Consider the following 14457-nt stretch of genomic DNA (forward strand, 5'->3'; position numbering starts at 1 on the left):
GGCAGACTATACGGTATTTATACATGTGAGTTTGATTTATTTCACTTATAAGTGTGCTCTCCAATTGCGTGCATTTATTTATAAATATCTCAGTGTGATCATTATTTATAGAAATATTGGTGTTAAGGAAGATAATTTAATAGTTGACAAGTAAGTCCACGAGGAAAAATGATTAATTCACTTAAATTCTGTACAGTGTAGACACAGGAAAGCAGAGATATTTTCCCGGGATATGACCTGAAGGCCAAGGGAGCTCTGCTCAGATTGCTTGCAGTGATGTGATTTGTGCATTTTTTACAATGGGGACAAATGGCTTTATGACACCTCCACTCCAATGCCATGTCATTTATTATGTTGACATTTTCATTCTGCACATTGTCTCTCTCAGTGCCTGGTGCACCTGCTTGTTGCACAGGGTGTAAATGACAGAGTTGAGCAGTGGGGTCACCACCGTATTCACGAGAGCAGCCTCTCGGTTGGAGTCCAGCCTGCTGGTTTGCTTTGGCTTCACATAGATGAAGATGGAGCTGCTGTATATCAGAGAGAGGACAATGAGGTGAGAGGAACAGGTGGAGAAGGCTTTCTTCCGCTCATGGGCTGAGGGCAGTCGCAGGATTGTCACCACTATGTTGCTGTAGGCGATGATGGTTACCAGGAGGGATGCAACCAGGATGAGCAGAGCTAAGCCAAAGGCCAGCATTTCAGTAGATCTGGTGTTTGAACAAGAGAGATGGATGAGAGAGCCGAGGTCACAGAAGAAGTGAGGGATGACACTGGGGCCACAGAAGGACAATCGGGAAACCTTCACTATGAGCCCTGTGATGAGTGCAAAGCCCACTGATAGGGAGGCGGTGATGAGGAGGGAGCAGGTGCTGAGGTTCATGATGGTGGGGTAGCGCAGAGGCATGCAGATGGCCATGTAGCGATCCACTGACATCACAGCGATGAGGAAGAAGCCTGTGGCTCCCACAGAGACAAAGACAAAGGCTTGTATGAGACAGGCTGCAAAGGAAATCCTTTGCCTGCCTGAAAGGAAGATGGCCAGCAACTTGGGAATGACAGCACTAGTGAAGCAGCACTCAAGAAAGGAGAAGGTGCTGAGGAGGAAGTACATGGGCGTCTGGAGGCGAAGAGCAACACAGGTGATGATGATGATGAGAGCATTCCCTGCCATGGAGGCCAGGTAAGCCAGCAGGTGCACTGCAAAGAGGACCTTCCCCAGGTGCTGGACTGCAGGGAAGCCCTCCAGGGTGAACTCCCGGACAGCTGTGCTATTCTCCATTCACACAGGAATCTCCTTCCCACCCATCTCAACCTATAGGAAAGAGAGCAGAGACAGCGTGCCATTTGGGGCAGCAGAATATCAAGTCATCTGGCGGCCTTGGAAGAAGGCTGTGCAGAACAACCATGCGGACAGGGCTGGGGTCAGAAGAAGTGAACACCACACCTGCCCACTCTCAATAGCAGGGCTGTCTCTAAAAAAGTGGTGATGCTCTGTGAAATCTACAGCACTTCCTGTAAATGAAGAGGATGACAAGACCTGACTGCCTGGGTTCAGTGAGAATTAAATAAGAGAAATCCTGGTGACCTATGTCAGGTAGTGTTACCTGTGCACTCTTCAAGAGTGCACTCTGTAAGAGCATAATTAGGACATTTTTTGTAGTCTGTTCTGCACGTAGGCTTATTGGTACTGACCTGATTACAAAACATTTTGTTGTATTCTACAAAGTCATGCATTAATAGATGAAGCATAATGTTAAGATTAGGAGAATTTGATTGCACCAAGTTCTTTGGTCCAAATCATAATCACATCATCATTATCATTGTCACACGGTTAAGACTTTCATCACACTCAGCAATCCCTTTAATCCCCACTTCTGTACTTCTCCTGCACACTTAGTTTCGCCCCACTCCTTCTTTTGTAGAAAGAGAAATAGAGGCCAAAAGAGACCAGGCCATTTAGGCCACAGAGAAAGAACACGAGGAGCTGTGATTTGAAACATGCTTCCACTGAATCTAATGTCCTACTATTTACAAATGCTGTGGGAAAGTATTTCCCGTTGTGGGGACAATGTCACACTTCCATGGGAGTAATCCTACACGCACCTGACTTTTGGCAGCCTTCATCATGCAGTTGATGTGAACCTCAGAGACACCTTGGGTCTTCCTGAGGATCTGCTTTAGCACAATTCTGTTCTAAGGTGGCTGGAAACTATGTTACTCATTGACATGACATACGATGTGGCTGTGGGATCTAGTTGGCATTCCCAAGTAAGGCCCGGTCAGGGTTGGGGAGTGACAGTTTGCACAGGCTCAGTCACCACTGCAGGAAACTGGCACCTTGACCACTTCTCACTGCATGCTCACTGAACATCTCTGCTCTCTGTCCTCTCCTTAGACTCCTACTCTTAGGAGGAGGTATCCCTGTCTCATCTCAGCACTGTGCCAATGGCTGGCAACATGGGTGGAGAGTCTCTCGCTAAGCTTCCCTGGGTGGGGTTCTCCAAGTGTGCTGCTTACTTTTGAGTTGCCGGGCCTGGTGAGGCCTGGGGGACACTTACTTTCACTTGGTGAAAACAGAAGCATCACTGGATTGTCAGGGTCCCAAGGGCAACATCACGTGTGTTCCATTCTCTGCAGCTGTGTGCTCTTAGCAATGATGAGCTCATTTCAGCTAGGAAGAAAAGGTGAGAAATAAGCTTGCATTCAGGGTCCACTGTCCCAGAGAAGATGACATGCACCTCTGTGCTGAACACCCAGGGTCTGTCTAAAGGTTTCTATGCCCAGAATACCATTTGGTCACAAGGAATATAAGGGAATTGTCACTCACCTCCCCGACTGCAAAAGTCATGTCAGAATGTTGGCTAGCTGGCATCCCTGTCTATGAACCCCCAGAAGAGAGCCAGGGGGAAACAGCTGCTTTCCACCACCCCAACTCTGGGTTGTAGCATAACCTGGCACCATGTAGGTCTGAAAAGAGGCTGACACCATCGCCTACTCCATAAAAGCCAGAGTGACACCCCACACTGCTGTTCTTCTCTCCAGGTGCCCCTAGGTCACAGCCTGGCCGGTGTGATCAATGGTCCCTTGCAGAAATCCTTGCTTATCCTGGGACATCTGCTCCAGGTGTCTACTGTCAAACCAGCTCCTCCATCATGCCCTTCCCTTTGGTTGGGCAGAAGCATTCCTGTCCTGTTTCATTGGCAATGAGTCTCCCACTATGTGAGGCGAAGACCTCTGTGAGTTCCCTACAAGTATTTGGTCATGAGGAATATGTCCCCAGCTGGGAGCCCAGCTCCCAAAGCTCATTAGGAGTGGAAGGAGCTAGGGCAGAAACCAGAGGAGGACTGGGCTCTCAGGGCAGCTAATTGGGCACTTGTGGACCAGAAGAGTGGCCCTGTCTTGTGTTTGTCTTTCTATCCTCGGGAGTGATATTGGCTCCCTGATGTCCAGGTTGTTCTCTGCCAAGATTTATCAATGTCATCATATCATTTACATTCCCAAAGGAGTTTCTAAAATCTTAATGTGAACATTGCTGCTTTTACATGAAAATACAGGCTGAAATTTCCAAGTTCAGAAAATTCTGTGAGATCAGAGCATAGAAAGAGCTCTGTGTGTGAGGTCTGAGTCTGGAAATGTAAAGCATGGATTTTATTTGGAGAAGGAGCCAGGTGTAGTCTTTGGCTTACATCAAGTTTACAGGAAAGACATAGGAGAACCCACCTTTCTCTTTCCACTATCACAGTGACCATTTTTATTTGAACCATATGTAATTTCCATCAACATACATTCATTGGACAGATTCACAGAGTTGAATGGGATAACTGAATCTGCACACAGAGTGTGTGCATATCCCTGGATGTTATTGGCACAATATTTTTTGCTACCTGCCCCCATCTCCTTGTAAAAAGGACACACATATTTCCTCCCTACTGGGTAAACAAAGGGAGACCCTAGGTGCTTCTGTAACTTCTCCTGCTTGCTTGGCTCCTTTGTTTCTAATCTTTAATTGACATGTGAAAACTGTGTGTCTTTAAGGGGCACAGTGTGATTTTTTTAATTTTATTTAAAAGGAAAAAGAGAAAAAACAAAACAATACAATGCAAGGGTACAAGTAATACAGAACTACAAAAAAAAAAAAAACAGTAAGTAATCACCAGTTAATAGATTACACATTATCATCTTGGAGATAGTTGCTCAATCACAGGATCAAAGCATACAATGTGGACATTCAAACAGTGAGACTGCAAACAGTTGTGTTCAATGATCCAACCAAAAACTTTTATATGGTCAACTATTTAACACCCCTAAACACACTTGTAGTTGGATCCTTTAGAGCACTTTTTTCCTCTCTTTTTTTTACAACAAAACTTACACATTTTGGATTGTGTTACTCCATAGTTCTTATTACTTTTTTTGGAAGAGAATAAAGTCAAATATGGCAAAACAAAGCTATCAGTCAAAACCAAGGAGAGACGTAGCACATGATGTAAAAACAGAGTACAAGGTTATCAACAATGGTTACCATAATGCCTCTTGCTTCCTTAAAAAGAATTATCTATATCATTAGGTATTATAAAGTTGAACAAAACAGTAGACAAAAGACCAAAAAAACCTAAACCTTGTAAACATTACAGGGCTTCCAAAGAAGATAATAGTCAAACCAGAATGGGCATCATAGTGAATCTTATTGCCTTCAAAGTAGTTGCCTATACCCTCAAACTTGATACTACCATACAGAATGGAACAGAGTCTAATCAGTCAAAACAAGACAGTGGGAGTATTACAGGACATCAAATCAAATTAATAAGGAAATAAAAAAGTTACTATAATATATCCTGCTAAGTTTTTTTGATGTTTTCCCCTTAATTAAAAAAATCATAGAAAAAAATAACAATAATTTTTTAATGAATAAGGGAGAGATTGCAATAAAAGAGGACATAACAACATAACAATGCAGGTCAAAGCAAGACAGTCTCAGCAGCCTAGTGCTTCACCAACAAATAACCCGACTTAATAGTAGTTACCATAGTGTCTTTTTCCTTGAAATATTTGAATATAACTTCACATACAATAGCATCAAACATATCAAGTCAGTGTAAAACCATTCAAGTGGATGAAAGCATTGTAGAGTATTTAGAATCAGTTAATGTTAAACAAACAATGGTTTCTATATTATCTCTTTGCCTATAACAATTTTTGTTTATACTATCACATATTATAAAGTCCAGGAAGATACATCATGATAAAACCAGTGGAGACAGAAGAGCCATAGTTTGGTGGGGCTTCAAGACAAGATGATAGTAAATCAGCACTAGCTATTATGATGATTTGTTTCCTTCAAAATAGATGTTCATTTCATCAGAGGCAATAATATCAGGAAGCCCAGAATAAAGGTGCTCCAATTAATAAGTGAAAACTTTATAAGGCTTCAAGGTCACATAATGGGGAATCATGATTGCCACGTACATTTATATATTTGAATCATTTCTTACATTAGGAAAACTATTCGGCATTCACACATGCGACATTGATTTATTTCACTTATGAGTATGGTCTCAAGCTGCGCCCATTTATTGATAAATACCTCAATGTGATCACTCTTTATAACTGAGTAGTACTCCATTGTATAGAAATACCACAACTTTTTTATCCATTTCTCCGTTGATGAACACTTGGGTTGTGTCCCAAGATCTGGCGATTACAAATCGTGCTGCTATAAACATAGGTACACATATATCACTGTGGTATGATGCTTTCAGTTCTTCTGGGAATATGTCTAGAAGTGGAATAGCTATACCAAATGGGACTTCCAATCCCACCTTTTTGAGAAATCTCCAGACTGACCTCTACAAAGGTTGTACCAGTCTACACTCTCACCAACAGTGTAAGAGAGTCCCTTTTCCCCCACAGCCTCTTCAGCATTTGTTGTTGGTTTTCTTGATCCTGGCCATTCTATCAGGAATGAGATGGAATCTCAGTGTGGCTTTAATTTGCATTTCTGTAATGACCAATGATGATTAACATTTTTTTCATGTATTTATTTGCCATTTGTATTTCTTCACCTGAGAAGCGCATATTCATCTCAGATGCCCATTTTTGGATTGGATCTTTGAATTTTGGTGGTCTGAGTTTTTTAAAAAAATTCTTTATATGTTTTACACAAAAGTCCCTTGTCTGAGGGGGAGTTCACTATGATCTTTTCCCAGTTTGTGGGTTTTCTTTTCACTATGCTGGAGATTTCTTTTGATATGCAGAAACTTTTTAATAAGAAATGGTCCCAGTTATTGATTCTGGGAAGTATTTCCTGTGCGGTTTGATTCCTGTTCATGAATTCTCCACCTACCCCTATGTCTTCAAGGTTTCTACCCAATTTGTCTTCCAATAGATTTAGTGTTTCTGTTATAATATTCATATCTTTGACCCATTTAGATTTTAATTTAGTACATGGTAATAAGCATGGGTCTAGCTTTAGTTTTCGGCAAATGGAGTGCCAGTTTATCCAACACCATTTATTAAAGAGACTGTCGTTCTTCCAGTGAACCTGCTTGGCTCCTTTATCAAAGATAAGGTGGTTGAGTGTGTTTGTAGTTGTGGTTGTATCTTCTAATGTATTCCATTGATCTTTGGCTCTGTTTTGATTCCAGTACCTTGTTGATTTTACTAAAGTTGCTTTGTAATATAACTTGAAGTCAGGGATTGTGATACCTCCTGCCTTGCCTTTGCTGCTTAGAATTTCCTTTGCTATTCTAGGTCTCTTCTGGTTCCAGATGAATTTTAGGAGTGATTTCTCTAGATCTATAAGGTATGTTGATAGTATTTTTATTAGGATTACATTGAATCTGTATAACAGTTTTGGGAAAATGGCCATTTTCACAATGTTTGTTCTTCCTATCCATGAGCAAGAGATGTCTTTTCATTTTCTGAGATTATCTTCAGTTTCTTTATTCACTGTATAATAATTTTACCTGTATAGGTCTTTCACCTCTTTCATAAGAGTAATTCCTAAAAATTTCATTTTTCTTTTTTGCTTACTAGTGGGAAGAGTGTGGCTTCTCTTATTTCTCTCTCTGTGATTTTGTTGTTAGTATTTAGGAATACTATTGATTTCTGAGTATTGATTTTGTATCCAGCTACATTACTGAATTTATTTATTATATCTAAGAGTCTTTCAATGGCACTTAGGTGGTCTTCTATGTAGAGTATCATGTCATCTGCAAACCATGATAATTTAACTTCCTATTTTCCTATCTTTACCCCTTTTATTTCTGTCTCTTGTCTAGTTGCTCTGGCTAGTACTTCCAGTACTATATAAAACAGGAGTGGTGATAAGGGACATCCTTGTCTTGTGCCTGAGTTTAAAGTAAAGGCTTTCAATTTTTGGCCATTTAGTATGATACTGGCTGTTGGTTTGTCATAGATGGCCTTTATTATATTGAGGTAAAGACTATCTATTCCAATTTTCTGTAAAGTTCTTATCATGAATGAATGTTAGACCTTATCGAAGGCTTTTTCTGTATCTATAGAACAGTGTGATAATTCAATACATGTATACAACTTGTCATGATTGGACACGTGGGACACACCTCACCGCAAACATTTATCATTTCCCTGTGCCAGGAATATGCAAAGTCCTATGAGATAGCTTGAAATATACAGTTGCGGGGCTGGGCACTTAGTTCAGTAGTTCAAGTGCCTGGCTGGCAAGCATGAAGTTGTGAGTTCGATCCCTGGTGGGTGAAAATAAAAGAAATACACAGTTGATTGTCCACCACAGTCGCCCTACTGATCTATGGATCTTGGGACATTATTCCTTGTGTCCGACTGCACCTGTGTACACATTAACCTTCCCTTTTGCATCTGCTTCCCTCCTCCACACCTCGCCTGGGTAACACTGTTCTACCTGTACTTCTTGAAGAGCCACATTGGTAACTTCCACAAATATGTGACAACACATAGCATTTGTGCTTGCCTTACTTCACTTGGTGTCCGGTTATTCATGCTGCTTCAAATGACCAGATTTCATTATTAATAGTCCACTGACTATGTATCACAAGGCAGCTATGGGCAGGGCATCTCCATATTCCTTTTAGATATCATGGTGCAAGTGAGAAATGTGAGTGGTTAGGTGGTGACCTGTTGCACCAGAGGCTGCTTCTTCCTGGGCTGTCTAGGTAGGCTGCTGTGGTGTGAGTGGCCTATCTACCCGTGCAAAAGGGCTGCCTATAGCTTGCCTTTGAAAGACAGGGAAAGGATCAAAGTTCCAAAGTTCAATTATAGGTGACCTAGGCATGTGGTACCTGCCTGGAGATCTGTTATGCTTGAGTGTGCCCTTGCAAACTCTGATCCTACAAGGTCCGGGCTTCTACAGAGTTGAAGAAAATTTCTCGACTATGAATGTGGTCCTCACTTTCTTACAAAGGAGCAATACTGTGTACACCTGTGTCTTCTTCTTCTAACTGAGGCCACCTGGATTTTTGAGCACAGTCTCAGTGGAAATTTGCAAAGAAGACAGAGATTTATTACGGCTCTGGAACCATGTGAGATTATAGTTAATATCCCTATATAGGTCTTAATGTCAAGGTGAAGTCTCAACCATATGGAGTGTTAAACATTTGTAATGTCATTTGATGCTAGTTCCTAAGTGTGCAGTACAACATACAACATACAACATCTGTGCAAGTTGCAGGATGCTAGTGACAAATTGAGTGGAGCATGGGCTAGCATGTGGTCTAACAGGGAAGTTTCGGAGGGGGAACTAAAGTAGAAATGGGGTTGTATACACCTGACATGCAATACTCGAAGCATGAGACATTTACTTAGGATTGTGTTTTCCAAGGGCTCAATTTATGGCTGGTTGATTCTAAAGCAGGAAGGTCATGGCAGCTATGGGCAGGGCATCTCATGTCATGGGGGTTGGGAAATAGTAGCATAACAGTGCCAAAGTGGGCAGGGACTGACATAGACCTCAGGTTCACACAACTATGACCCGCCAGTACATACGTAGAAGTGTACTTTACTAATCCATCAGTGGCTTAGAGCCATAGGTCTCCTCCTCATGGATAGCATAACAGACGAAAGCACACAAAATACTTATATTTCAGTTACAAAGAATACCATGATGGCCAAAGCCAAAGAATAGGCTAAGACCATGAGATATGGCACTTTTTGGTTATTAACAATTTTTGACTAAACTACAGTGTTCTGAGACTTGAAACTTTTTGAAATCCTTCAGCAAATGTTGATGAATTTGTTTTATCAAGAAATCTACCTGTCAAGTTCAACCATCAGATGTATTCCGCCATCTACAGTGAGTAGCTTCAACATATGTTCAGTTATCAAAACCTTGGCATGCTTCTCACGTTTGAGTTACATTTCATCACATGCAGGGGTCTGAGTTTTGGGCAAAACCCTGTTAACTCAGTTTTGAAAGTCTTTAATACACTGATTTGTATGAGCTCTAATCACAAACCTAGGGCAATTTAACTACCTCATGTGGTTTAACTACTAACATGGTGTGTGAACGTCTTATCACAACCTTCCCTGCATATTTCATTTCCTGGTGTTTCCTTTTTAGGTTTTGTAGACAGAGACATGGGGATCTTGGTTATTCTCTGCGGTGACTTCCCCTGTAAATGGCGAGAACTAGAGGACAAAATTCACAGTTAATTACCACTGATTTGGTAGCATTTCAGATGCTGGTCTTTTTTAAATGTTTGCTTCATGGATTCTGTTTCATTGCTGCATTCAAGAGTAGATTCAGGGTGGAAATTTTTAGCCTTATCTGAGCTGATTCCAATAATGATTCATTTACCCTCTCTTTTCCACATATCAATTTGGCCTCCTTTATGCTCTTTCTCACGTTTATTTAGCTTCCTTCTTGCCCAGACAAGGCCTGTGCTATACTCTGTGCTGTGCTCCACACACTATGTTCTACATCACTGATCTTATATCGCTAAATGATTGTGTGCTGAAACTGCCCCGGGTAGCTATTCTGAGTTCAAGGTTTAGGAGACGCCACCTCACTACTTTTCCGCATCAGTTCCTAACACACCAGCAAGATGATGAGGCAAGAAATTTAAAGTTCCCCAAGGCATTTTCACTTCACAGAAAACATTTCTAAGATGGTCTAAACACTGGAGAAACCACTCCAGGAGGAACTAATTATCTGCTAATTTATCTTGACTGGAGTGACCTGGAAGCCAGAAGAGGAACTTTCTGTGCTGAGCCCATGTGTGCTGAGACTTGGCAGCTCTTTACAGTGTTCAGGGATGGCTGGGATTTGGGGCTTCCCTAGAGAATGCTGGCATGGCCCTAAAATTGTCTTGCCACAATTAGCTCTAATTAGCTCAGAAGCCAGTTCTGCTCGTGGCTTTCAGCAGCAGTTAGCACAAAAATAAATTAACTCTTACTTTCCTCTTTCTGCTGTCTCCAATTTTCCTACCAGCATCTCTAGCCTAATAGGCAACCCACGTCAGCCTGTCAGCCTATTACTTTCTCTATTGATTCGCTGGGGATCTACGTTATTCCTGGGTGTAAGACCACTTAGCATTTTCTCTACTTCATCTCCTTTACTGCTAAGCTTCAACGATGACTAACAAACATTTCAGAGACAAGAACTGAAGTGAATAGCAAAGCAATAACAAATGTGGCATTACTTCTCAAAGTGTGGTCCCTGGACCAGCAGCACCCTGTCACCGGGGAACTTGCCATATATGGAAATTTCCGGGTCCCACATATAGCCTGAGAAACTCTCAGGTGCTGGCCTATCAATTTTAAGTTAAATGTCACATCGGGTGATTAGGTGCACACCCATATTGAGGACTGCTGCAAATAAGAAGTCAATAATTGCCTGAGAGTTGTTAGGCAAAGCATGGTTAGATAAGGATTGCTTGTCAAATTCTTATACTGCACTGCTTTTATTTTTCCTCCGTGCTTGGAAAGCAATTTGTCTCTCATCAGCCCCAATCAACAAGTTAGAATGGAGTAGGCATAGAGCACGTCTGCATGTGATGAGCTGACAGTACCACAGCCTGTACCCATCCTTACTGACAAGTCCGTTGGCTGGAATCTGAACCATAGATCCTGCTGGTACAAGTTTGACAGCTATTCCCAGTGATTTTTTTTTAATAGAAATCTGGTTCCCTTTCCCCCTGGCTCATGCTTTTTCAGCAGTGCTAAAAACACCTGGAAAACACATATTTTAAAGACAAGACTTTTCAAAGAAGTCATCATTGTGCTCCCTGTGTGTTAGTTCTGTAACCTTCTGAGTTTTTGACTGGACTTTAGCAATTCTTAATGCTGTAAACATTTGGGTTGAAACCAGCATGGCTTTCATTAATATAGTATATTAAAAATAAGCAGGATCACTTCGGCTTGTGATAGAAACAGTTATAAACTGCACTGTCATTTGTGATTGGACACAGTCTGTCCTTGTTTCCTTTGTTTGCACAGTGCACTGGTCTTGACATGGCCTGAGTGAGTCTCCCAAGGACTCCTGTGCCAGAAGCACGATATCCAATGGGGCAGTGTTGTTCTCTAAAGGAATCTTACATCCAGAACATATAAACAATTGAAAAGTGTCAAGCCCCCCAAATTCAAAGACCCTCTCCAAAATGGGCATCTGAGATGAACACACATTTTTGAAATGAAGATATTCAAATGACAAATAAATACATGAAGAAATCTTCACCATCACTGGCCATTCGAGAAATGAAAATTAAAATAGCACTGAGATTTCATGTCACTCTGGAAAGAATAGCTGCTGTCAAGATAGCAACTGATAGCAAATATTAGTGAGGCTGCAGGGGAAAAAGGAACACTGATCCCCTGTTGGTGGGAGTGTAGGCTGAGGCAGCCACTATGAAATCACTATGGAGATTCCTCAGAAGACAAGGAGTGGAAGTTGCATTCAATCCAACTATTCCCCTCCTGAGTATTTTCCCAGAAAATCTGAAAAGGTTCATGTCAGCATGATACATGTGCACTCATGTTGATAGTAGTACAATTTGTGATAGCTTGAAAACAACCAGAACTCCATCAAATACAGAATGGATGAAAAAGATGTGGTATTTTGAAACAAGGGAATGTGACTCAACCATAAAAGGATGATCTTGAGGCCTTCATAGGTAAATGGAGGCAAATTGAGACTATCTTCATAATTGAAATAAATAAGAATCATATGTAGAAATATCACATTGTGTTTGTAGTGTAAAAAATAATAAGAACTGTAGGAGTAATAAAACCCAACATGTGTAATTGCTATTGTAAAAAAGAGAGGAAAAGAAAGTGCTCTAAAGGATATAATTGCATGTAAGTTTAATTGTGTAAGATTGATAACCATATTTGTAAGTTTTTGTGGATCATTGAACAGAATTGTTTTCAGTCTCACGGTTTGAATGTCCAATTTGTATGCTTTAATTTTGTAACTTCAACAACTATTTCTAGGAATACGACATGTAATTTATCAACAGCTGTTTTTTTAAATATTTTTGAAATTCTGTACTATTTCTTCCCATCTTCTGTTGTGTTTTTTTCTCATTAAATGAAATTTTAAAAAAGAAATTAAAGAATTCAGGTTTAAAATATATATAACTGTCACCTCTATCTAGTTCCAAAGCCTTTTTATCACATGAAATGAATTCACTTAACCTTCATTCAAGTGTTCCCTAGTCCCTCCATCACAGTTCCTGTCCTAGTTTATAAAAGAAGGAAAACTATTTTAGCTATTTATACATTAAAACCAATGCTCAAGGAGACACAGTCACACAGATGTTCACAGAAATAAAATTCCCAATAGTCAAAAATGGACGCTACTGAAAGGTGACCGCATAGGAAGCCTCTTGCCCCTTGAGTCTACCCACTTGCCCATCAAAATCACTTTCGCAGCCCAAAAGAAATAAACATAAGTATTCCAGCAAATACATAAATACCAGAGTACTGTTCACAATATCAAAAGATGGAAGCTGCTTAAACCCCATGAAAGATTCTTGGATAAGTAAAATGTAGTATATCTGAGGTAGATCAAATTTGGCAAAAGTTTTTGTTAATAATATAGAAACAGTTAATTTTAAATTATGCGTTTATTTCAAATTGTATAATTTACCCATTTACTCCCAGGCAGGTTTCCAATAATAGTCATAAAATTTAATTTAAGGAACTCCAGAAAACAGTAATGAAGCAGTTCACTGCTCATTCTGGAAAAAATCACTATCAGAGAAATTATGCTAGAAAACATCTACTTCAATGTAGAGAATAGGAAAAAAAATTCATGCAATGTATTAGGGATCTCTTTAAACACACTCAGCATATAGAAAAATATACATTCTGTTAGTTGAATCATCTATTCTTCAAATTCTGTCTCCAGAATCTCCCCAACACAGCCCTTCATGATTCCCACCTCACAGAACAATGTTGTAAAATCAAACGATCTAGATGCCTTCAACCGGCCATGTCAAACAAGCTCCTGTGCCAGGTTTCTGTCTCCAGGCCCTCATTTCCTATGGAAATCTTTAATAGTGAAATGACAGTTGCAAGAGTAACAAACTCTTCCTTTAGACAGATTACTACTTTATATTGAGCAGGTACACATTTTGTTTCTGTCAGTTATTATGCAGACCACCAGTTCATGTCAGCCTGAAAACGACCCCTGGAAGGGATCACACCCAAGCCTCTCACTCCTGTGATGTAAGAGACTCGCTCCCAGATCCATTTGGAGAGACTTTACAGGCACAGTTAGCTTTCTTTTCATTTCTGAATTGATTTAGCTCAATTTCTTTAAAATTTTCTGTGGCAAGGAAATAATGATAAATATTCAATTCCTTCTTATGAGTCTCCTTACTTTCCTATGGTCCTTCACCTTCATCTCTCAGGTTCTGTCCAGGATGGCAGACCAATGAAGTAACAGAGACTTTCATTTTCACCTGGAGACAACATATGCTTCCAAAAATATGAAGTAGAATAGTGAAAATTGTATTCGTATATCAAATATGCTACATTGAGAACAATTGTATTTAATCACTTTAAGGAATGCATTGACACCTTCTAGAATTCAACACACTGACACATTTCATCGGTCTTTGGAGCACTCTGCTATTTTCAGTTGGCATGAGCATCTTTCCCCACTACATGCTCTTACCACAAGTAATAGCATGAACTATAGACTTTTGGCTTTGGAAATCAACAATGCACAGAAATCTGTGTATATAAAGCTCTTCATTGCATATGCTGAACTTTATTACTTTTCAATTGCTGAAATGTTTCAGGAAGATATTTCCATCACAATGTGAAGAAAACTATTGGAGCTTTCAGTTTGGGTTACTTTAGTGTTAGTTACTTTAGTCATTATTCTAACAGAACCTTAAAAAATGACATCATTTCAAAGTTATGCAGATGAACCTAGAAATTGAAAACAGTTGAACTCAGCAGAATGGAAGGTTCACTCCTCAATCTGTGATT

General features: G+C 40.2%; 1 protein-coding gene across 1 annotated transcript; it reads right to left on the minus strand.

The window, feature by feature from the left end:
• Window positions 1–349: 349 nt before the first annotated feature.
• On the minus strand, window positions 350–1294 carry LOC100713350 (olfactory receptor 6C75-like). The gene has a single exon (XM_013148544.2). The coding sequence runs from the start codon at window positions 1280–1282 to the stop codon at window positions 350–352; it is 933 nt and encodes a 310-aa protein (XP_013003998.1). The 5' UTR covers window positions 1283–1294.
• Between the last annotated feature and the right edge of the window lie 13163 nt (window positions 1295–14457).

This window comes from Cavia porcellus, unplaced genomic scaffold (genome assembly GCF_034190915.1).
Source record: "Cavia porcellus strain 051 isolate PalLab524CR breed Dunkin Hartley unplaced genomic scaffold, mCavPor4.1 scaffold_23, whole genome shotgun sequence".
Classification (NCBI taxonomy): domain Eukaryota; kingdom Metazoa; phylum Chordata; class Mammalia; order Rodentia; family Caviidae; genus Cavia; species Cavia porcellus.

What these genes read in the sequence shown, in the direction of transcription:
- LOC100713350 (XM_013148544.2), bottom strand. Translation starts at nt 1,282, where the DNA reads ATGGAGAATAGCACAGCTGTCCGGGAGTTCACCCTGGAGGGCTTCCCT.